The following is a 23,099-nucleotide window of genomic DNA, read 5'->3' on the forward strand; positions in this document are numbered from 1 at the left end:
GCTGGTGTGATGTGCATGGCCCAGAAGGTGCTGGAAACTTCCCTTCTCCCATAACCTGACCTGGATTCTAGGGAGGTGTGTGCACGTGGGTGGGCCCTCGTGAGGGTCTGGACACGCCCTGTGTGCATGAGGGTGGACCCGAGGGTGGGCCCCTGTAAGTGTCTGGACACGCCCTGTGTGTGCGCAGGTATACGGGGCTCCTGCAGTGGCCACTGCGGGTGCTCTGCCCAGCTCCCCCTGGCTGTGGGCAGGGCACCCACTGCCAGGTGCTGTGAGCGTTGGCTGCTTAGCTGCCCCCTTCTCCAAAACATTGTTTCTAGCCACGGAGCTGCCTGCCTTAGAAATGTTCAGGGGTTGTGACCCGAACCCAGGGGTGGCCCACAGCCAGTGACTGACTGATTCGGGACTATGGAAGCCTGGCCCTCCTGCCTTGAGCTCGTGCTGGAGGTCCCCACAGGCTGGGTTCCAGGCTGAGGCTAGACTCTGCAGACACACCCCTTTATAGCACCCTCCTTTGCCTCACCCTGCTTCTCTTACTTCCTTCTGGAGCCCTGGTGGCCTAGTGGTTAAGTGAAACCTGCTAACCAAAAGGTCGGTGGTTCCCAGGTCTCTCCAGAAAACACGGCCTCAATAGATCATTTGCACAAGAAGCCTAGTCCCAGGCTCTGCTTCTAAAGAACCCAGCCTAAGACAGGTGTGGCCGGGGAGAAGGAGTGCTGTGAGGGAAGGAAATCCTTCATTTGCTTCAGCTCTTGTCGAAGCTACCCAGCCTCTGCTGGTCTCAGTTCACAGGGCCCAGCACCAAGCTCGCTTAGAGGTGAGCCTGTCTGCATTCTCGGCCATGCCTAGGCTTCCATAACTGCTTTCTTTTCCTTTGATGAATCCTTCCAACGATGTCTCAATGTCCTCTTTAATTGTGAGGTTTGGGGTGGAGAAGGGGTTGAATCCCGATGGGAAGGAGAGGCAGCCCCTCAGTGCGGGGTGGAGTAAGGCCTGATGTGAGGCTGTACCCACGCTTGCAGCTGTGAAAGGAGCAGGCCAGAGGAGGTCCTCACACTGCTTTTTTCAGACACTCCTTCCATCCTTTTGTTACTCTCCAGTTGATTCTGACTCCCAGGGACCCTACAGGACAGAGTAGGTCTGCCCTATATGGTTTCCAAGGCTGTAATCTTTACAGAAGGAGACTGCCACATCTTTCTACTGGGGAGAGCTGGTGGGTTCGAACCACCGCCTTCTGGACACTGGCGCTGCCTAAAGCCTGTGAGGAAGCCAAGGTTCCTAGGATCTAGCTGCTAATCAAGGGAGGCGCCCTTCTCTCGAGAAAGCCACAGCCCATCTCTCTCCCTTTTATAGGCCCACCACGAACAGATCTGAACAAAGGAACTCAAAGGTCAACATTCGAGTATGAGAGCCCCTTCTCTCCTGCACCTTGCCGGCCTCTTCCAAGTCTTCCTGTTCCCAGTATGCTTTCATGAGTCAGACCATCCAGGGAGAGAACCGTGGCCTGTGCCATTAGGACAGTGATTCCATCAGGCCCTCATCCTCCAAAACTGACCATGATGGAAAAACCTCCCATGAAACAACACGGAGGGACACGTGGAGGGGCAACGTGGGGGGTCACGTGGAGGGACACCTGGAGGATCACATGGAGGGTCATGTGGAGGGACACATGGAGGGCACCTAGAGGGACAAAGCACAGGGACACGTGGAGGGATACATGGAGGGTCACGTGGAGGGACACCTGGAGGGTCATATGGAGGGACACCTGGAGAGACACCTGGCAGGACACGTGGAGGGACACATGGAGGGTCACGTGGAGGGACACCTGGAGGGTCATGTGGAGGGACACCTGGAGGATCACATGGAGGGTCATGTGGAGGGACACCTGGAGGGTCATATGGTGGGACACCTGAAGGGACAAAGCAGAGGGACACGTGGAGTGACAAAGTGCAGGGACACGTGGAAGGTCACATGAAGGGTCACATGGAGGGATACCTGGAGGACATCTGGAGGGACGTGAAGGACTTACGCTCCAGTGGAGAAAATCAGAGCTCCTGGACTGAAGACTGAGGTCAGATTGCAGGACAGTGACCCACAAGGACCGTCTCTCCACACATGACCTCCACCTTCCCTGATGCCTGACGGGAGTGGGGAGTGGGGCGGGGGTGGGCGAGTGAGGGGCACAGAAGCCCCTCTGTAGTGGGCAGCACCACATCCTCAAGGTCAGGGGTTGAACTCAAATGTTCTGGGGGCCAAGCAGGTAACAGAGTGATGTCAGGCAGGTGCAAACCAGAGCTCAGCTGGTGTCAAGGGAGCTGTCACCACGTCCTTAGCAGGGTGGTTCCTCTTCCTATTTTGCAAGAGAAGCCAGAAATGCAGATTTTTATATAAAAGCTCCTGGTTTCAAGTAAGGAGCCCTGGTGGCACAGTGGTTAAGAGCTCGGCTGCTAACCAAAACGTCAGCGGTTTGAATCCACCAGCCACTCCTTGGAAACCCTGTGGGGCAGTTCTACTCGGTCCTGCAGGGTCACTATGAGTCAGAATCCATTTGACAGCAATGGGTTTGGTTTTTTTTTTTTTTTTTATCTCCTCCCTCCCCCAGCCCCTGCTTTCTGTCTCTATGAATTTTCGTATTCTAGATATTTCACGTGAGTGGAGTCATACAGCATTTGTCCTTTTGTGACTGGCTTCTTTCACTTGGCATGTTGTTTTCAGGGTTCATCCATGTCGTAGCCTGTATCAGAATTCCATTCCTTTTTATGGCTGACTGACATTTCGTGGTGTGTGCGCACCACCTTTTGTTTCTCCATTTATCTGTTGATGGACATTTAGGTTGTTTCCACCTTTTCGCTGTTCTGAACAGTGCCGCCGTGAACATTGGTGTAACACGTGTCTGTTTGAGTTCCTGATTTCAAGCCCTTTGGGTCTATACCTGAGAGCGGAATTGCTGGGTCCCACGTTAGTTTTGCCTGGTTTTGATTTTTATTGAAATGGAATCATATGGTGTGAACTCTTTTGTGTCTGGCTTCTTTTGAGCAAATTTATATTTGTGGGATTCATCCCTGTTTTTGCTTTTAGCTGTGGCTTGTTTATTCTCATTAGTTTGAATCCAGCAGGTGCTCCTTGGAAACCCTGTGGGGCAGCTCTACTCTGTTCTATAGGGTCGCTCTGAGTTGGAATCGACTCAGTGACAATGAGTGTTTTAAGGAGACTTGATGGGCTAGTGGTTAAATGTTCAGGTGCTGAGGCTACTAATTAAAAGGTCAGTGGTTTGAACCCACCAGCTGCTCCACCAGCTGTTTGCTTCCATAAAGATGGAAACCCTATGGGGCAACTCTACTCTGCCCTATAGGGTCATTATGAGTTGGAATCGACTCAACGTTAACAGGTTTGGTTTTGGTATGCCCGTTAAAAGGAGCCCTGGTAGCACCATGGTTATGCACTCAGCTGCTAGCCAAAGGGTTGGCAGTTCGAACCTACCAGCTGCTCTACAGGAGAAAGACATGGCAGTCTGCCTCTGTATAGATTACAGCCTGGGAAACCCTATGGAGGAGTTCTACTCTGTCCTATAGTCAATATGAGTTGAAATTGACTTGATGGCAAAGGGTTTGGTTTTATTTTTCTGTAGCTAATTCCAATTAAAGACTTTTTGTGGCCAGAACAAATTCCAGCAGTAGGCTGGGTGGGCCTCCTGCTCGCAGCCTCTGCTTTATCCAGGTGAGAAGCCACTGGTGACCCCCATGTCAGGAACTTGCTCTCAGAGCTCCTGAAAGACCCCTGGATGGCGGCATTCACAGCACACACATCTGCCAATTAGGACCAGGTCACAGGGACAGAGTGCGAGGAGGGTGAACGCACAACGGTGCCCAGCTAGCCCTGCACCAGAGCCTTGGGCTGGCTGCTTCCAGAATTTTCCCAGGGGCTCTGGGCCCCATACCATCCCTCCCCTGTGTGGGCGGTGCCCCACACTGCCTGGGACGGCAGTGGCTGTGGCTCCCAGCAGACATGCAGGCGTGTGGCCCGGCCCTCTCATGCCTGGCTCAGGCCCAAGTGGCAGCGCCCCAGCCGGCCTCAGGGACAAAGGCGTACGTGGTTACCTCACTGCACTCTGGGGCCCGGCGCTCTGCTTCCCGCTGCCGCCTCCTGTCTGCCTGAGCCGCACTGGCCTCCGCCTGGGAGGAGGCGGTCTCTGACACCTGGCTCCAGGCCCTGGGCTCTGGGGGTGCCTCTGGGCCACTGGACACAGGCTGAGATTCCTGCTGGAGAGACCCCAGCCTGTGAGCTGCCCCCACTCACCAGGCCAGAGGGTGTTAAGGGGTCCTGGGCAACCTGGAGCCTTGCCTCCTGCCCCTTTCATGAGGTCTTCATCTCACTGAAGACCCCTCCCTCAGGGGCCTTGAGTGGGTGGGTAGGAGGCTCCTGGTGGGTCCAGGGAAAGGGCCTTTAGCCAGGCTCCCAACCAACCTGGCATACCTACCCCCAGCCCCACCACTCCCTGGCTATGATGCCCAGTTGACGCATGCTGGCAGCTCCACTTTGAAAGGACGTGCTGACTTCCCTCATGAGTTCCCACGGCTCCTCCTGCTTGCCTGCGTGCACACACACACACACACACGTTTACACATGCACGCGCACACACACTCACACCCACACACAGACATGCATGTGCTCACACAGGCATGCACACACACGCATGAGTATACACACGCGTGTGCACACATGAATGCACTCACACACGCACACACACACGTACGCATACGTGCACACACACACACTACTGCCACTGGCCCCGGAACCAAGAGGCTCAAGAGGAGGAGACAGAAGGAAAAGGAGGGGCAGCCAGAACTGTACTCCTACGCTGGAAGTGTCCTGGAGATAATTGGAAGCTGTGGCCCTGGCAATGCCAACAACCTCCACCCCGACGCCTGCCCCAGCTGACACGCGCTGCCCCGCAACCTGACTTAAGGGCCAAAGCCGGCCTCTAGGACCACAGGGAGGCAGCAGGATCAAATTCCACAGGTGTGGGAGGGCTGCCCTCACAGCCAGGTCCCCCCAGGGTGGCCCAGAGGAAGCTGCCAGGCTGGGCCCAACAAAACGGAGAACCACCCCTCACTGCTTGACCTAAAGACCCCAGGAGAAACCCCTGAGCCTGGTTCAGGCCGAGGGAAAGCTGGGGGAAAGGCTCTGTCTGTTTTGTCCAGACTCTGCTTTCAAGTGTTAAAAATAACAGGTTAGGAGATAAGATAGTGCCGTCTCTGACACCTCCTGTCTCACGGAAGCTTATTTTTAAATCTCAGAACGAGCCCTGGGCCTGGGAGGAGGGGAAGGGGCAGGTGGAAGGTCAGGTTCTGCAACCCTCCCTCACCATGACATCCCACCTTGTTAGCTCTGGAGGGGCCAACAGTCAGGGTGGGCACTGGGGCCAGGGGGCACTGGGATCAGGTGTCCTAGACTCATGGGGGAGCTCCCAGCAAGTCCTTCTCTTGTCAAGCCTCAGTTTCCCCATCTGTACAGTCAGCTGCCCGTGACCAGTCAGGGAATGACCGCAGCCCATTCCCAGGTCCCCTCCTGAGAGCTGGTCTCAGCATCTCTCCCAAGAGGCTGGCTTTGGGGGAGGCCTATCTCCGCCCCGCTACTGAGGCAGCCTGGCAGCCACTCTGAGCGTCCTGGGCAGCTGAGCCTGGGCCCTGTGCACAGGAAGTGCTGCATGCACGCTGGGGTGCAGCTCACCTGCTTGCTGGACTCTTCCTCAGTGTTCAGGCTGTTTCCCTCGTCATCTTCTTGGTCGTCCGTGTCTGACTCAGCCACGGCTATGGGCACACACACAGGCTCAGAGTCCCCAGAGGTCCCCTGGCCTGGCCGGCTGCCTTCCTCAAACCGTGTCTCCTTTCGGGCTGGGGGCACCTTTCCTGCCTCTGGGGGTGGTGGGGACCCGGAAGCAGCAATGCAGCTGGGCAGCCGGTCGCGGGGGGCAAGGACAGCCGGCTTCTGAGGTCGCTGGAGCAGGAGCCCACAGCAGAAGCCCCAGGTGGTCCTCTTGACAAAGCGCAGGCCCCTCTGGATGCGGGCCAGGGCCAGCTGCAGGTTGTTCATCTCGCCGTCCTCGTCGGGGGCTGTGAGGTTGTCCGCACTGAAGGAGCTGAGCAGCAGGGCCAGGAAGAGGTTCAGGACCTGTCAAGGCAGCAGGCCACGCTCACCAAAGCGCAGTGCCAGGCCCGGGTGCCCCGTGATGGGGAAACTGAGGCCAGGACCTGTCAAGGTAGCAGGCCATGCTCACCAAAGCACGGTGCCAGGCCCGGGTGCTCCGTGATGGGGAAACTGAGGCCAGGACCTGTCAAGGCAGCAGGCCACGCTCACCAAAGCACGGTGCCAGGCCCGGGTTCCCCGTGATGGGGAAACTGAGGCCAGGACCTGTCAAGGCAGCAGGCCACGCTCACCAAAGCACGGTGCCAGGCCCCGGGTGCCCCGTGATGGGGAAACTGAGGCCCAGAGACCGTAAGGACTGCTGGCGGTCAACAGCTCTGCGGCTCGAACCCAGGACCCGGGGCTGTCATCCTGATCCCCCACTCTCTTGAATTTGGAGGGGTTGGTTACAAAAGAGAAGACAACTCTACCTCCTCTTCCTAAAGGCCGACACAGTCTGAGTGGAGGACAGTTGCACTCCCTTGTGTGCTGGCCCAGGCTCAACGGGGAAACCATGGTTCATCTAATGTCAAAGCCCACAGACGAGGACGAGGCCCAAGAGGGCAGGGGCTTGCAAAGGGCCATACACGGAGTCTGGGGCAGCCCTGTCCACACACGCCTTGCTCTGCCCTTTCCTGCTGCCTTGGGAGCAATGGGGGCAGTGGGGTCGGGAGTAGGCACAGGCCTCCTCCCTGTGCGAAGCAGGAGCCCAGCGTGGGATTACCAAAGACAGAATCCCACCCAAAAGCACCCAGAGCATCTGCTGGTGCAGGAAGGGCAGTGTTCCACCTGAGTTCCCTTAGAGCCAGATAAAGGCCTGGGGCTCCTGCCGTGGGGCACACTCTGCCAGCATCACCTTTCCAGGTGAGGCGCCTGATTCTGTGGGCTCCGGAGACTAGGCTCAGGACAACCAGGGACTTCAGAGCCTGGGGCAGATGCTTTGCGTTGGGTCTCATGGGCAAAGAAGGCCTGACCCTGGGAGCCTCCAGCCCACCGGGGACAAGCAGAGATGGGTGTGATGCAGGGGGCTGGGCAGCCTCAGGGAGCCCTGGCTACATGTGGGGCCAGGCATGGAGCGAGAGCTGTGTCTGGGGGAGAGCGGTGCTTGCATCGATGCTGAGGTGGGACCAGATGCCTGAGACGGGGTGGGCGGACTTGTGGCTGGTGCACCAGGTCCACCCCGGCTCCAAGGCCCATTAGCTGAAGGGGGCCAGGAGAAAGGCTCAGGTTTTGGTTCCAGAAGGCTCAACACTTGCTTCTAATAAAACTCTCTCTCAAGAGTTAGGGATTTGAGACCTCCGTAAGGGGGGGGCTGCATAATCCCTCAGCCTTTGGAGGTTCTGGGGTGCCTGCTGTCAAACCATCTTGCTGGTGTGACGTTCTGGCTTTCGTGAAGACACAGAGCTACTGCTGGGTGGTGGGGCTGGGCTTGGGGTCACATCCCAGACTCGAGGACGGTAAAACCAAGGTGGGGCTGGGCTTGGGGTCGTATCTCAGACTCGAGGATGGTAAAACCAAGGTGGGGCTGGGCTTGGGGTCGTATCTCAGACTCAAGGACGGTAAAATTAAGGTGGTGGTGGGCTCGCCCCCAGACACGGGTCATATCCCAGACCTGTGGACGGTAAAACTAAAGTGGTGGCGGGCTTGCCCCCAGACACGGGTCATATCCCAGACCTGTGGATGGTAAAACTAAGGTGGTGGTGGGCTCGCCCCCAGACACGGGTCATATCCCAGACCTGTGGATGGTAAAACTAAGGTGGTGGTGGGCTCGCCCCCAGACACGGGTCATATCCCAGACCTGTGGATGGTAAAACTAAGGTGGTGGTGGGCTCGCCCCCAGACACGGGTCATATCCCAGACCTGTGGACGGTAAAACTAAGGTGGTGGTGGGCTCGCCCCCAGACACGGGTCATATCCCAGACCCGTGGACGGTAAAACTAAGGTGTTGGTGGGCTCACTCCCAGACACGGGTCATATCCCAGACTTGAGGATGGTAAAACTAAGGTGGTGGTGGGCTCGACCCCAGACACGGGTCATATCCCAGACTCGCGGACGGTAAAACTAAGGTGTTGGTGGGCTCGCCCCCAGACACAGGTCAAACTGGCTCATGAACATCACCAGGTGACAGGCACGAAGACGCAGCATCCCCACCACTGGCTTAGCACCTTGTCCTCCCAGCCAGCCCCAAAGGGAGTGCAGTTGAATGGGGCCCATGGCAGGGTGGGGTGTGAGGGTCGGCACTCGGTTCTCATTAGTAACCCATCAGGCTCTGGCTCTTGGTTCTCGCAAGCCCCCCAGAGGTGCTGTCCCCAGGGACCCCACACCTGTCACGAGGCTGGGAGTGAGCATTCTGATGAACGAAACATGCCTGGGTTTAAGCAGTGACACATATTCATGTGGACAGCATGAAAAGGTTAAGAAGGAAGACCTTCGTGCCGTCTGGAATGGAGAGCTGATCGCTGCTGACACCTGACGTCTTTATTACGCAGACATGGGGGAGTGGACCATGTGCTGTGGTTCACAGTCTCTTGTCTACACTGACTGCTGGCCTAGCCTCTGGCCTGGTCCACACCGGCCCAGGCACGGTCTGCCTCTGCTTCCTGGATGCCCACAGATTCTCCCCAATGACCCTCACCCACGCCTGGCCCACATCTGACCTCCAGGAGACGTGGGCCCGGGCTGGAGGCAGGGAAGGGGCCACCCACTCAGGGGATCTAGGGCCTCTGTGTCTCTGGCTTCAGAAGTTCGGCTTCTTCCGGTGCTCTCCCTGTCAATCACGCTGCTGCTGCACCCCAGCCCCTGCCTGATCATCACTTTCCATTTCAACCGCAATCTTGCTTCCACCCACGCCGGCAGCGGCCCAATTTCTGAGGCGGCCTAGGAGGGGGCTGTGTGGGCTGGCATCAGCTCCCCTCCTCCAGCAGCCTCTAATCTTCTCATCCCCAGGCAGATCCGCTGGGAAATCACAGGGCTGTGTGTGAGGGGTGGCCTGGCCGGCCCTGGGCTGGGAGCTGGGCACACACAGAGTCTGGCGGCTGGCTGGGGCTGGGCCAGGGGTGAGTGAGGCTCCAGGTCTAAGGGTTAGGGGGGGTGGGGGGCAGGCGTGGAGCTGGCCAAAGAGCTGGGCTCTGCGGGCACTGCGCATCGGTGCCCTGGGCTCCTGTCTGTGCTCTGGGCTCGTATGTGGGGCCTGATGGGACTGAACCTAACTGGTCCAGGCCTGCCCGTCCCAGCCTGGTGAAGGCACCCGGGAGGAAGAAGTAGGCAGCTCTGAGGGAGGCTCTGGTACCTGCAGCCACAGCAGGTTAACAATCAAACCACACCCGTGGCCGTCGAGTAGATTTGACTCACAGCAACCCTGCAGGACAGAGGAGAACTGCCCCAGAGGGTTTCCAAGGAGCTGCTGGTGGATCTGAACTGCTGACCTTTTGGTTAGCCGCTGACCTCTCAACCACTGCACCACCAGGGCCCCACAGCAGGCTAACAGGTGGCCCTGAGACCCCTCTGGGAGCTGACATGCCCATGACCGAGATACAACAGCTGCAGGGAGCCAGGCTAGACAGGTGTGAGGCCTGAGCATGCATGGGCCCCTGCTTACCCAGGAAGGTGGCCCATGTCCATAGTGCACACTGACTGCCTGAACCATCCACTCACCTCCATCCTCACGTCTTCCTAAGGCCCTTCTCTGGCATTTAGCTTTTGGTCTTTCTCAACTCCGGAATTCTCCACATTGTAAAGACATAAGGCTAGATGCACCTGCCCTAGGATAGGCAGGTGGCCAAGGAGCAGAGGCCTGTGCCTCTCATGATGGGACTGTGGGGTCTCCCACCACAGCGGCTCAAGGTGGGGTGCGTAAAGGGCTCCCATGGCCCCCCTCCCCTGGACCACCACCTGCCTGCATCTGTGCTTTGCTTTCTGTTTGCTCTACTCCTTCCCTCTCTAGCCTCACCTGCTCGTCCAGTTAGCTCTACACCCTCCTTGGGGAAGCCTTCCTGGATTTCCCAAGTTGGAGGGGGTCAGTCTTCATGGGCTCCTCTTTAATGGCTCTGGCCACTCTGAATGGTTTAAGAGTCATTCCAAACTTGTTCCAATTCCCCAACTCCCTCCCCGACTCTCCACCTGGTGAGCAACACCAGGGCTGGGACCTGGTAGGCCACATTCACCTCCATAAGCCCAACAGCGTTGGGTACAGTATTTTGCATGCAACAGGGGCTCAGCAAATGTTTGTTAAGCTGAATTAAAAAAAAAAAGTGACAGTTCATTGATGGTGAATGATTGAATAAAATAATGACTGGATGAGTGAATAAATAAATAAGAAATGAGTAAATAATGAATAAAAAGGTAAATAATGGGTGAATGAATGAATGAGTAAAATGCAGTGAAGACTGAGTGAATGGATGGATGAGTAAATGAATGAGTGAATAGACAAGTGGGTGGACAGATGAGTAGATGAACAGGATGAGTGGATGGATGGTGGATGAGTCAGTGAGTGAGTGAGTAGACAGCTGAGTGGACAGATGAGTGAATGAATAGGATGAGTGGATGGATGCTGGATGAGTCAATGAGTGAGTGAATAGACAGCTGGGTGGACAGTGAGTAGATGAATAGCATGAGTGGATAGATGGTGGATGAGTCAGTGAGTGAGTGAGTAGACAGCTGGATGGACAGTGAGTAGATGAACAGGATGAGTGGATGGATGGTGGATGAGTCAGTGAGTGAGTGAATAGACAGCTGAGTGGACAGATGAGTGAATGAATAGGATGAGTGGAAGGATGGTGGATGAGTCAGTGAGTGAGTGAATAGACAGCTGGGTGGACAGTGAGTAGATGAATAGCATGAGTGGATGGATGGTGGATGAGTCAGTGAGTGAGTGAGTATACAGCTGGGTGGACAGATGAGTGAATGAATAGGATGAGTGGATGGATGGTTGGATGAGTCAGTGAGTGAGTGAGTAGACAGTTGAGTGGACAGATGAGTGAATGAATAGGATGAGTGGATGGATGGTTGGATGAGTCAGTGAGTGAGTGAGTAGACAGTTGAGTGGACAGATGAGTGAATGAATAGGATGAGTGGATGGATGGTGGATGAGTCAGCGAGTGAGTGAGTAGACAGCTAGGTGAACAGATGTGTAGATGAATAGGATGAGTGGACGGATAGTGGATGAGTCAGTGAGTGAGTGAGTAGACAGCTGGGTGGACAGATATATAGATGAACAGGATGAGTGGATGGATGGTGGATGAGTCAATGAGTGAGTGAATAGACAGCTGGGTGGACAGTGAGTAGATGAATAGGATGAGTGGATGGAGCGGTGGGTTGATGGATGGTGGGGTAGATGAATGAGTAGATAGGTGGATGAATGGGTAAGTGACTGGATAGGTGGATAGACAGTGGGTAAACTGATGAGTTAATAGGTGTGTGTGTGTAAAGAGGGGTTGAAAAATGGATGGGAAGTTGATGGACAGATGGACAGATTGCTTGGTGAGTGAATGAGTGGATGGGTGATAAGTAGGCGGATAGGTGAGTGAAAGAGTAGATGAAGGTTGATGGCTGGGTGTTGGGTGAATAAGTGGACAGATGGATGGGAGGATGGGTGTCTGGACAGACAGATAGATGGAAAGGTGGCGCGATGGATGGGTAGGCTGGTGGGAGGGTGATTGACGGTTGAATGGGTAAATGTATGGGTGAGTCAATGGGTGAGTGAATACATGGGGTGATGGTAAGTGGATAAATGATGGTTGATTGGGTTCATAGATGGATGGAGGAAAGGGTGAGTGAGTAGACAGATGTAAGGATGAGTAAATTAGTAGATGCATGGATGGATGGATGGGTAGATACATGAATGGATGACAGACTGACGGGCAGATGAATGGTTTGACAGACAAATGGCTGGGCGAGTGAGTGGAGAGATGGGAGGGTGGGTATGTGAATGGATAGATGGATGACTGGATGGGTGGGTGAGTGTGTGGGAGGCCTTGGCCGACTCACCACTAGGTTGCCAATGACCATCACAAGCAAGAAGACCAGCAGGCACAGTGACTGTCCAGACACCTCCATGCAGTCCCACATGGTCTCGATCCACTCGCCACAGAGGATGCGGAAGATGATGAGAAAAGCGTGGAAGAAGTCCATCATGTGCCAGCGGGGCAGCAGGCCTGAGTCACTGATGCGGAACCTCAGCTCTGAGTAGTTCTTGCCGAAGAGCTGCATGCCCACCACGGCAAAGATGAACACAATGATGGCCAGCACCAGTGTCAGGTTCCCCAGTGCTCCCACTGAGTTCCCGATGATCTTGATGAGTGTGTTCAGGGTGGGCCATGACTTGGCCAGCTTGAAGACCCGAAGCTGGGGAGGGAGAAGAGGACGGGTCCTTGTGAGGGGCTCTGGCTCCTCTCGGACACACTACTCCAGGTTCTGCCTGGAAGCCCAGCTTGGAGGTCACCAACACCTGTCCCTGTTTCTCTACAGCTCAAGGGTCAGCTTCATTGGCTCTGCTCTTGGAGCCCAGCCAACAGCTCCTACCTCATCTTCCCAACTTGGCCCTTCTCTTTGTCCTCACAGCAGCCTCCTACCCTACCCACCCCTCACTTCCATGAGCTTCCCAATAGATTCCCCCTAACCCAAAATGCCCTTCCTCCTTCAGACACATTCCCATTAGGTATCCTTCAGGGCCAGCTCAAACCATCTCTGACTCGCCTGACCACCTCCATCTCCCTCCTCTGTCAGCTATCACGGAGAAAGGGAGCAGACGCTTGACATTTATCAAGCACCTACTATCTGCCAGGCCTTGTACTCAGGGTGGATTAGCTCATTTAAACCAAAACCAAACCCACTGCCGTCGAGTCGATTCTGACTGGTAGTGACCCTATAGGACAGAGTAGAACTGCCCCATAGGGGTTCCAAGGAGCAGGTGGTGGATGTGAACTGCTGACCTTTTTTGGCTAGCAGCTGAGCTCTTAACCACTGGACCACCAGGGCTCCTTAGCTCATTTAGAATTCCCAATAAACACAAGAGGTTAGCATTATCATTGGCTGGTTTGGTAGATGAGGAAGCCAACACTTAAAGGTGCGGTACCTTGCCTAGGTCCCTTGGCTCATAGCAGTTCAGCTGGAATTAGAACCCACAGCCTGGGCTTTCTCTACTGCTCCCACCATCCTGCATCTCCCAATAAAGCTGCCAACAGTGCTCAGGACCTCCTCCAGGAAGCCTTCTCTGACCATGCCCCAAGCTGGAGGTGATCTTCTCTCCCTGGGCCTCCAGCCCAGGCCTGGACTTCTCAGGTAGTTTGAGTTCAAAGTGTGGTCCACAGACCAGCAGCTTTGGCCTCACTGGGGATCTTGTTGGAAATTCACAATCTTGGGTCCTATTCCAGACTTACTGAGTCAGCACCTGCATTTTAGCAAGGTTCAGAAGCCAGCAGGCAGAGCCCCAGCTGAGCTGTCAGCAGACTGGGCTGCACCTGTTCCTTTCCTGAGGCTTTGGGAAATTCACCTCTCTGAGTCTTAGTCTCCCCATCTGTGAAGTGGGGATGCAGTAATACCCTTCCCATGCCTGGATCCTGGGAGGACTAATGGGGTCATCCATTGTGAACCCAAAAGGGCTTTTCAAGTCATCAGAGCGGCCGCCCCAAAGCTTGTCTGGGGATGTCTTGCCCACCTCTGCACCCCCCACATATCCAGCGCTGGGCCTGGCACCCAGAGCACCTAGCACATAGCTGTTGGGTGAAGGCATGATAGACAAAGTAGAGGTGGCCAAGTGGTGTCTCGGGGTGCACCTCAGTGCTGCAGACCCTTCCCCACCCCTCTGCAGCGGGCCCACCAGGTACCAGGCGGAAGGAGCGCAGCACCGACAGGTTGCCCATGCGTGACAGGCCTAGTTCCATGAGGCTAAGGATGACGATGACGCTGTCAAAGATGTTCCAGCCCTCCTGGAAGTAGTAGTAGGGGTCCAGGGCAATAATCTTGAAGGTCATCTCTGCTGTGAAGATCCCTGTGAAGACCTGAGGAAGGAGCAAGGATCAGGGTTCCTGATGTTTGGGCTGGAAGGGTCCTCTGGCCGGCCAGGGGCACCCTGCCTCCCTACTCTTGCTCTGGGTAGGGCTGTCTCCCTGGGCTGCCAGCTCTGGCTGTGCCAGGGCTTCCCCATGGCCCCTCTGTTTGCATGGCCAGCTCCTCAGGGTACTGCCTGTCCCCAGCCTACGCCTCCAGCCCTCTCAGCTGCTCGCCAAGCAAGAAAGGGCAGCCTGGCTCTCAGAGCCAGCCCACACCCACTGTGGGTTCTGGACTTCAGCTCTAGGAGACCCTCGGGGCAGAAGAGGCGGACGTAGGCAGTGACATGGCCCAGCCACAGACTCTTTCCAGCTCACATCTCCACAAGAAGCTCCCTCACCCTACATGTGCCACATACATGTGTTCCCACAGACACTCATGGCCTCTCAGGACCCCCGTGGCCTGGAGTGCCCTTCCCTCTCCACGTGGTAATCGCTTCTCACTATAATAACTGCCATTGTTCCTTTTCTCTTTTTTAAATGTAAAAAATTTTAAACAGAAGTAATAGAAGATAGGAAAAATGATATATGGATAATGTTTTGTACAAACAATTGAAAACTTCCATGGGGCAAAAACAAAAATAAGCAAACAAAAAACCCTACAAACCCCACCATGTGTCAGGTTAAAAGACAAAGGACAGGTTGAGGAAAATATCTGTTGCACTACAGAAGGCAAAGGGTTAACATCCGTAACACTAAATAAAAAACCCAAGATTCGGACTCAGCGACCCTACAGGACAGAGCAGAACTGCTCCATAGGGTTTCCAAGCAGTGGCTGGTGGATTCCAACTGCTAGGCCTTTTGGTTAGCAGCTGAGCTCTTAACCACTGTGCCACCAGGGCTCCAATATTAAAATAGTGCATACAAATCAAGAAAAATAAGAACTCCAAGAGAAAAAAAAGATTACAAATAGGCCATCGAAAACGAAAATGGTCAATAAACATGAGAAAATATTCAACTTCATTAATAGTCAAAGAGGCAAGTTAAAACAACAATGAAATGATTTTTGCCTATCGGGTTGGCAAAGCTTTTATAAAACTGATCTAACTCAGGCACTGACAAGGCTGGGAGAAACGTGTGCTCTCTGCTTCTTCTGTAGGAACGGAGAACAGCCACCCCGCAGGGATATGGCTGAGTTGTGGAATGAGATGAGATGTACCCAAACTTAAGATGTTCATACTCCTTCCTGCAGCAATTCTACTTGTGGGACTCTACCCCAAGGAGGTCACTGTACCTATGTGAAAAGATGTATTCACACTTCGTTTCTAATTTTGAAAAACAGGAAACAAATGTACGGCCCACCAGCAGGAGCTGGTTAGGTAAACTGTGGAAGTAGCTTTACCAGGCAGCCCTTATAAAGAGTGACCTGGCTCAGGGTCTTCCAAACCACTCTCAACAAAAAAAAAAAAACCCCAAGCCAAACCCGTTGTCATCAAGCCTATGCTGGCTCATAGTGACCCTATATGACAGAGTAGAACTGCCCCATAGGGTCTCCAAAGCTGTAATCTTTTCAGAAGCAGATTGCTTTAATTACTCACCACCAGGGTTCCCCCATCACCAAACATGACTTAAGTATCTGTGCGGACAGACTATCCCAACCCCAGTCTCAGGAATTCTTGAATTCCTAACGTAATAATGAAGTACAGGCACCCAGGCTCAGGCACGGTGTGCACAAACTTCCCATCTCCAAAACCACTAAGTTGGACATCTCTCTAGGACCACAGCTTACCTCCTCTCATGGCCTGCTGGACTCTCATAATACCTTTTTTTTTCTTTGTCTTTTTTGCTTCAGGGTGTCTAATCCACCGCCCACATACATTCTCCCTGTCCATCAAAACCCAAACCAAATCCGTTGCCGTCAAGTCAATTCCTACTCATAGCGACCCCAGAGGATAGAGTAGAACTGTCCCGTAGGGTTTCTGAGGAGCGGCTGGTGGATTCAAATTGCCCACCTTTTGGTTAGCAGCTGAGGGCTTAACCACTGCACCACCAGGGCTCCCCCTGTTAATCAGCCAACGCCTATTTGCCTTAAATTCAGTGATTGACCATTTCCAGCACTCTCTTGCCAAAATCTTAAACTCCTATGCCTCATCATTTCTATTGTACTTGTTGCAAAATCTCCTATCCTTTGTGATTTAGATTATCTGTGTGTGTTTTTTTCTCCATATCCAGGCTACTAAGCACTGCTGTTGTTCGGTGCCATCCAACTCATAGCGACCCTACATACAACAGAACACAACACTGCACAGTCCTGCGCCATCCTCACAATTGTTGCTATGCTTGAGTCTACTGTAGCCACTGTGCCAATCCATCTCATTGAGGGTCCTCCTCTTTTTCACTGACCCTGTACTCTACCAAGCATGATGCCCCTCTCCAGGGACTGGTCCCTCCTGATAGCATGTCCAAAGCACGTGAGACAAAGTCTCACCATCCTAGCTTCTAAGGTGCATTCTGGCTGTACTTCTTCCAAGACAGATTTGTTTGCTCTTCTGGCCGTCTATGGTACAGTCAATAATCTTCACCAACATCATAATTCAAAAGCATCAATTCTAATTCGGTCTTCCTTATTCATTGTCCATCTTTCGCATGCACATGAGGTGGCTGAAAACACCATGGCTTGGGTCACACCTTAGTCCTCAAAGCGACATCTTTGCTTTTTGACACCTTAAAGAAGGCTTCTGCAGCAGACCTGGCCAATGGAATACGTCGTTTGATTTCTTGACTGCTGCTTCCGTGGGCATTGATTATGGATCCAAGTAAAATGAAATCCCGGACAACTTCGATCTTTTCTCTCTATACCATGATGTTGCTTATTGGTCTGGTTGTGAGGATTTCTGTTTTCTTTATGTTGAGTTTTAATCCATACTAAAGGCTGTGGTCTTTGATCTTCATCAGTAAGTGCTTTAAGTCCTCTTCACTTTCATCAAACAAGGTTGTGTCATCTGCATAACGCAGGTTGTTAATGAGTCTTCCTCCAATCCTGATGTCTCATTTTTCTTCATATAGTCATTTCTTGGATTATTTGCTCAGCATGCAGATTGAATAAATATGGTGAAAGGATACAACCCTAATGTACACCTTTCCTGACTTTAAACCACGCAGTATCCCCTTGTTCTGTCCAAATGATGCCTCTTGATCCATGCACAGGTTCCTTGTGAGCACAATTAAGTGTTCTGGAATTTCCACTCTTCCCAATGTTATAATTTATGATTCACACAGCCAAATGCCTTTGCATAGTCGATAAAACATAGACAGACATCGTTCTGGTATTCTCTGCTTTCAGCCAAGATCCATCGATATCAGCAATGATATCTGTTGTTCCACGTTTTCTTCCAAATCTGGCATGAATTTCTGTCAACTCCTTGTTGATGTACTGTTGCAACAGCTTTTGAATGATCTTCAGCAAAATTTTACTAGTGCGTGACATTAACAATATTGTTTGATAATATCTTAATTCTGTTGGATCATCTTTCTTTGCAATGGGTAGGGATCTCTTCCAGTCAGTTGGCCAGGTAGCTGTCTTCCAAATTTCTTGGCATAGATGAATGAGCGTGTCCAGTGCTGCACGCGTTTGTTGAAACATCTCAATTGGTATTCCGTTAAGTCCTGGAGCCTTGTTTTTCACCAATGCCTTCAGGGCAGCTAGGACCTCTTCCTTCAGTACCATCGTGTCTTGATCATATGCTACGTCCTGAAATGGCTGAATATCGACCAATTCTTTTTGGTATAGTGATTCTCTGTATTCCTTCCATCTTCTTCTGATGCTTTCTGCGTTAATGTTTTCCCCATAGAATCCTTCAATACTGCAACTCGAAACTTGAATTTTTTCTTCAGTTCTTTTAGCTCGAAAAGTGCTGCGCATGTTCTTCCCTTTTGGTTTTCTATCTCCAGTTCTCTGGATGTTTCATTATAACACTTTACTTTGTCTTCTCGAGCTGCCCTGTTCAGCTCTTTTACGTCATCATTTCTTCCTTTTGCTTGAGCTATTCTACTTTCAAGAGCAAGTTTCAGAGTCTCTTCTGATACACATTTTGGTCGTTTCTTTCTTTCTTGTCTTTTTAATGACCTCTTGCTTTCTTTACATATGATGTCCTTGATGTCATTCCCAAACTCGTCTGGTCTCTGGTCATCAATATTCATGCATCAAATCTGTTCTTGAGATGGTCTCTAAATTCAGGTGGGATATACTCAAGGTTGTACTTCGGCTCTTGTGGACTTGTTCTAATTTTCTTCAACTTCAACTTAGCTTGCATATGAGCAATGAACTCCACAGTCAGCCCCTGGCCTGGTTCTGACTGATGATACTGAACTTTTCCATTGTCTCTTTCCACAGATGTAGTCGATTTGATTCCTGTGTATTCCATCCATTGAGGTCTATGTGTACAGTCACTGTTTATGTTGTTGAAAAAAGGTATTTGCAATGAAGAAGTAATTGGTCTTGCAAAACTCTATCGTGTGATCTCTGGCATCATTTCTATCACCAAGGCCATATTTTCTAACTACGAATCCTCCGTCTTAGTTTCCAACTTTTGTAATTCAATCACCAGTAATTACCAATGAATCTTGATTGCATGTTTGATCAATTTCAGACTGCAGAGGTTGGGAAAATTTTTCAATTTTTTCATCTTTGGCCTTAGTGGTTGGTGTGTAAATTTGAATAAGTCGTATTAACTGGTCTGCCTTGTAGACATATGGATATTATCCTCTCACTGACAGTGTTGTACATCAGGATGGATCTTGAAATGTTCCTTTTGATGATGAACACGACACCATTCCTCTTCAATTTGTCATTCCTGACATAGTAGACCATATGATTGTCCTATTGAAAATGGCCAACACCAGTCCATTTCAGCTCTGCTAGAGTATCACATTTTGGTAGACAGATACCACTGGAAGTTGTTATCTACTAATTTTAACTGGGCCCTTGTCTTGGGTTCAGTTCCCATAAAGCAGAGCCGAAGTCAAGAATTTGTAGAGTGATTGTTTCTTGAGGGCTGACTAGGTGCCAAGCCTGGGCTGCTTTGCATGTATCATTTCTTTTAATGCCCCCAACAGCCTGATAAGGTAAGTGTCATTGTCCCCATTGTACCAGCTGCCATGGAGCCGATTCCAACTGATGGTGACCGCCCGTGTGTCAGTAGAACTGTGCTCCATAGGGTTTTCAATGGCTGATTTTTCATTGTTTGCTAGGCCTTTCTTCAGAGGCACCTCCAGATATACTTGAACTTCCAGCCTCTCGGTTAGCAGCCAAGCCTGTTAACCGTAAGGAAACAGGTACCGAGAGGTTAAGTAACTTGTGTGGGGTCACAGAGCTAGTAAGCTTGATATCCCGATGGTGAACCCAGTGCTGTCACCTTCATGACCCACAGCAAACACTGCTCCCTTCTGGAAACGCTCCTGAGGCGGGCAGTGCACTGTGGTCAAGGAGCCTACAGGGGGATGGGCAAGGAAGCATGGTTCCTGGGTTGGGGGTTGGGGAATGTCCTGTAAGGGCAGGGCTGGTGGGGAATTCAGGGACTGTATGCCACGCCTTGTGGGCCATGTTGAGCAGCTGGGGGTTTATCCTGAGGGTACTGAAGGTCTTCTGAAGGGAGGGCTGAGGTCAGCGGCCTGAGGCACCACTGGAATAGTGTGAGGTCTTCGGCATCTGTGGAGGAGGAGGGGGTCAAAGCCAGAGGCATGGGTCAGGAAACTTGATGGGGTCAGCATTCAGAGGGGGAGGTCACCTCACCCCGGGAGGGCTCTGAGCTAAAAGGAAGGAGGGAGGTGTCTGCTGTTGCCCTAGCACCAGCCCTCCTCCCTCTGCTCAGATGAGGCCCTGTGGAGGTGGGCTGGGGTGGGGGGCTGCTGCTGTCCCAAGGGGAGGCAGCAGGATGGCAGGAGGGGTAGGCACCTCGACACTGCCCCAGTGGCACCTCCACCGGCCCAGCCCTCAGGACTGCAGTGGCCTCTTTACTGCTGGTACCCAGAGGGAAGTGGCCCTCCACCAGCCAGGGTCCTGGGAGAAGAGAGACCTGAAATTTCCAGCCTCAGGTCAAATTCCTGACCTCCCATGTGGAGGGGTATCCTTGAGTTCTCCCCTTTTCCCAGCACCCAGGCCTGTTCCCAGGGCTTTTCCACCCCTCCGACCCCACCTCCCACTACTCTCCAGTATGGCCCTGCTGGCTTCCTTGCTGTTCTCTCCGCAGGCCCATTTCACTACCTGCCCCTTCCCTGAACCTCCCCATGCCCTCTCTCCACACAGCTCCCTCCCTTCAGGGGCAGCTCCTTGACTGCCCTACTTAAAATCATGCACTCCAGCTCCTTACCCACCTTCCTGACTTTTTCTCCACGGCTTTATTTCTCTTTCTCATATACCGCCACCTGACATACAATATATGTAGCTGTGTATTTAAGGAGCCCTGGTGGCGCAGTATTTAAGGAACCCAATGGGGCAGTTTTATTCTGTCCTACAGGGTTGCTATGAGTCGGAATCGACTCGATGGCAATGATTTTTTAAGGAGCCTTGGTGGACCAGGGGTTGGTAGGTTAGCTCGGATGCTAAGGTTGTTAATCATAAAGGTCAGCAATTGGAACCGACCAGCTGCTCTGCGGGAGAAAGACGTGGCAGTCGTTCCAGTAAAGATTTACAGCCTTGGAAACCCTATGGGGCAGCTCTACTCTGACCTACAGGGTTGCTATGAGTTGGAATCGACTTGACGGTAATGGGTTTGGTTTTTGTGATTGTGGGTATTTGTTTATCAAGGCTCCTCCGGCTAGAATGTAAACTCTATGATAGCAAAGTCCTGCTCTGTCTTAGGAGTCCCCTGGTGGTGCAAATGGTTAAGTGCTCAACTCTTAACCAAAAGGCTGGCGGTTCAAATCCACCCAGAGGCTCCTTAGAAATAAGGCCTAGCGATCTGCTTCCAAATATCAGCGACGAAAACACTATGGAGCAGTTCTACTCTGAAACACAGAACTGACTTGACGGCAACGGGTTTGCTTTTTATTCTGTACCTAGAACAGTGCTCAGCACAGAGGCGTCCACTAGTATTTGTTGGGTCAGCGTACAAATGGTTGGGCAGTGTACTGGGTTCTCCTGTCCTGTGGGGGCAGTGCCCAGCCCTGCTCCTGTCTTCCAGGAGGCCTTCCCTGCCCAGCCACAGACCTCACACAGCTGTGGACAGCACCTCCCTCGGCGGCACTCCCTCACTGGGTTTCCCTGAGGGCCCCCAAGGGTAGGACTCAAGGTGCCCCTTCCTCTGACCCCAGCCCGGGACCTGGGAGCTTCCCCAGGCCAGAGCCCTCTGGTCTCCATAACACATGTCTGGGCCCCCAGGGTGGATGTGTTTTCAGGAAGGTCTATGTGACAGGCCAGTGAGTGCCAATACTCATGCCTGGGGAAGGGATCTCAGGAAGGAGCCCCCCACTCCAACTCTCACTTTGTCAACCCACTGCCGCCCAGTCAATTCTGACTTATAGGACCCTATAGGACAGGGTAGAACTGCCCCACAGAGTTTCCAAGGCTGTAATCTTTATAGAAGCAGACTGCCACATCTTTCTCCCACAGAGCGGCTGATGGGTTCCAACGGCCGACCTTTTGGTTCGCAGCCAAGCCCTTTAACCACTGCACCACCAGGGCTCCTCACTTTGCCGAGGCCCTGCTCTCTGGGCAGAAAGATACCAGGTGGAGCTGGAAGTCTGGAACAAAAAGACACAAGAGCCTCCTGAGGAGTGCCTTTGGGACAGTCAGAACCAAGAACTCTTCTGGTACCAAGAGCATTTGCATCACCTGGAAACTCTTTCCAAACCAAAAACCATTGCCGTCTAGTTGATTCCAACTCACAGTCGGACCCTACAGGACATACGTAGCGACCCTATAGGACAGAGTAGAACTGCCCTATAGAGTTTCCAAGGCATCTGGTGGATTCGAACTGCCGACCCTTTGGTTAGCAGCCGTAGTGCTTAACAGCTACCCCACCAGGGTTTCCAGGAAGCTCTTTAGAAATGTAGAATCTCACGTCCAACCCCAACCTGCTGAACGAGTCTGCATTTTGACTAGAGAAGCACTGTTTCATGAGTCAGAATCGACTCGATGGCACGGGGTTTTATGGTTTCTCCCGCATGGAGCCCTGGTGGCACAGTAGTTAAGAGCTCTGGCTGCTAACCAAAAGGTGGGCAGTTCGAATCCACCAGATGCTCCCTGGAAACCCTAGGGGGCAGTTTTACTGTGTTCTATAGGGTTGCTATGAGTTGGAATCGACCCGACAGCAACAAGTTTGTTTGTTGGTCTGGTTTATCCATACTGTTCTCAAACCTGGTGCCCTTTGGAATCACCTGGGTCCTACCCCCAGAGAATCTAGTTTAATTGGACTGGAGTGTAGCCCAGGTACTGAGATTTTTAAAAGCAGCCAAGCTTGAGAACCACTGCTTGGAAGTAAATGAATTTGAGCACCAGTTCCTCTCCTTCCAGAGAACCACCTCAGGCTTTCCAAGGCAGTGTCATCCAAGCTGGTGGTTTAAGACATGCAGAGAACTGCTGACAGACCCAGGTTCCAAACTGGGGTCTGCCACTGGGTTGGGCCAGTTTCTTTATCTCCCTGAGCCTCGGATGTCCTCATCTATAAAATGGGCATAATGTCTATCTGCATAGGAGGTTTCTAAGAGTCAGAGCTAATGGATAAGTGGAGGCTGTGTGTGAGGGGGCAGCTACCGTTACCATTAGCATTTACTGTCACTGCTGAGACCGGTGAGAGCTCTGGGCCCAGGCAGGGGCTGCCTACCAGACACAAACAGCTCTGCATGTTTCATAGGTTCAATGGGATCAGCACCATCCTTGCAGACAGAGACTGTGAGCTAATAGTGTCTTCCCGAGAAGTGGAGGGTCCTTTG

At 52.5% G+C, this 23,099-nt stretch overlaps 1 protein-coding gene across 1 annotated transcript; it reads right to left on the bottom strand.

The window, feature by feature from the left end:
• Positions 1–10,355: 10,355 nt before the first annotated feature.
• LOC135228773 (sodium channel protein type 5 subunit alpha-like) lies at positions 10,356–16,843 on the bottom strand. Its single transcript, XM_064277503.1, has 2 exons — positions 14,007–16,843; positions 10,356–12,525 (listed from the first exon to the last, which is right to left on the bottom strand). The coding sequence occupies exons 1-2, from the start codon at positions 14,151–14,153 to the stop codon at positions 11,929–11,931; spliced, it is 744 nt and encodes a 247-aa protein (XP_064133573.1). The 5' UTR covers positions 14,154–16,843; the 3' UTR covers positions 10,356–11,928.
• Positions 16,844–23,099: the final 6,256 nt, after the last annotated feature.

The sequence above is a fragment of the Loxodonta africana genome, chromosome 27 (genome assembly GCF_030014295.1).
Source record: "Loxodonta africana isolate mLoxAfr1 chromosome 27, mLoxAfr1.hap2, whole genome shotgun sequence".
NCBI lineage: Eukaryota > Metazoa > Chordata > Mammalia > Proboscidea > Elephantidae > Loxodonta > Loxodonta africana.

Excerpts from the sequence above, each read along its gene's own strand:
- LOC135228773 (XM_064277503.1), bottom strand. The coding sequence starts at position 14,153 with ATGACCTTCAAGATTATTGCCCTGGACCCCTACTACTACTTCCAGGAG. Across the intron at positions 12,526-14,006 it reads TGCTGCGCTCCTTCCGCCTG|CTTCGGGTCTTCAAGCTGGC; the intron begins GTACCTGGTGGG and ends CTCCCTCCCCAG.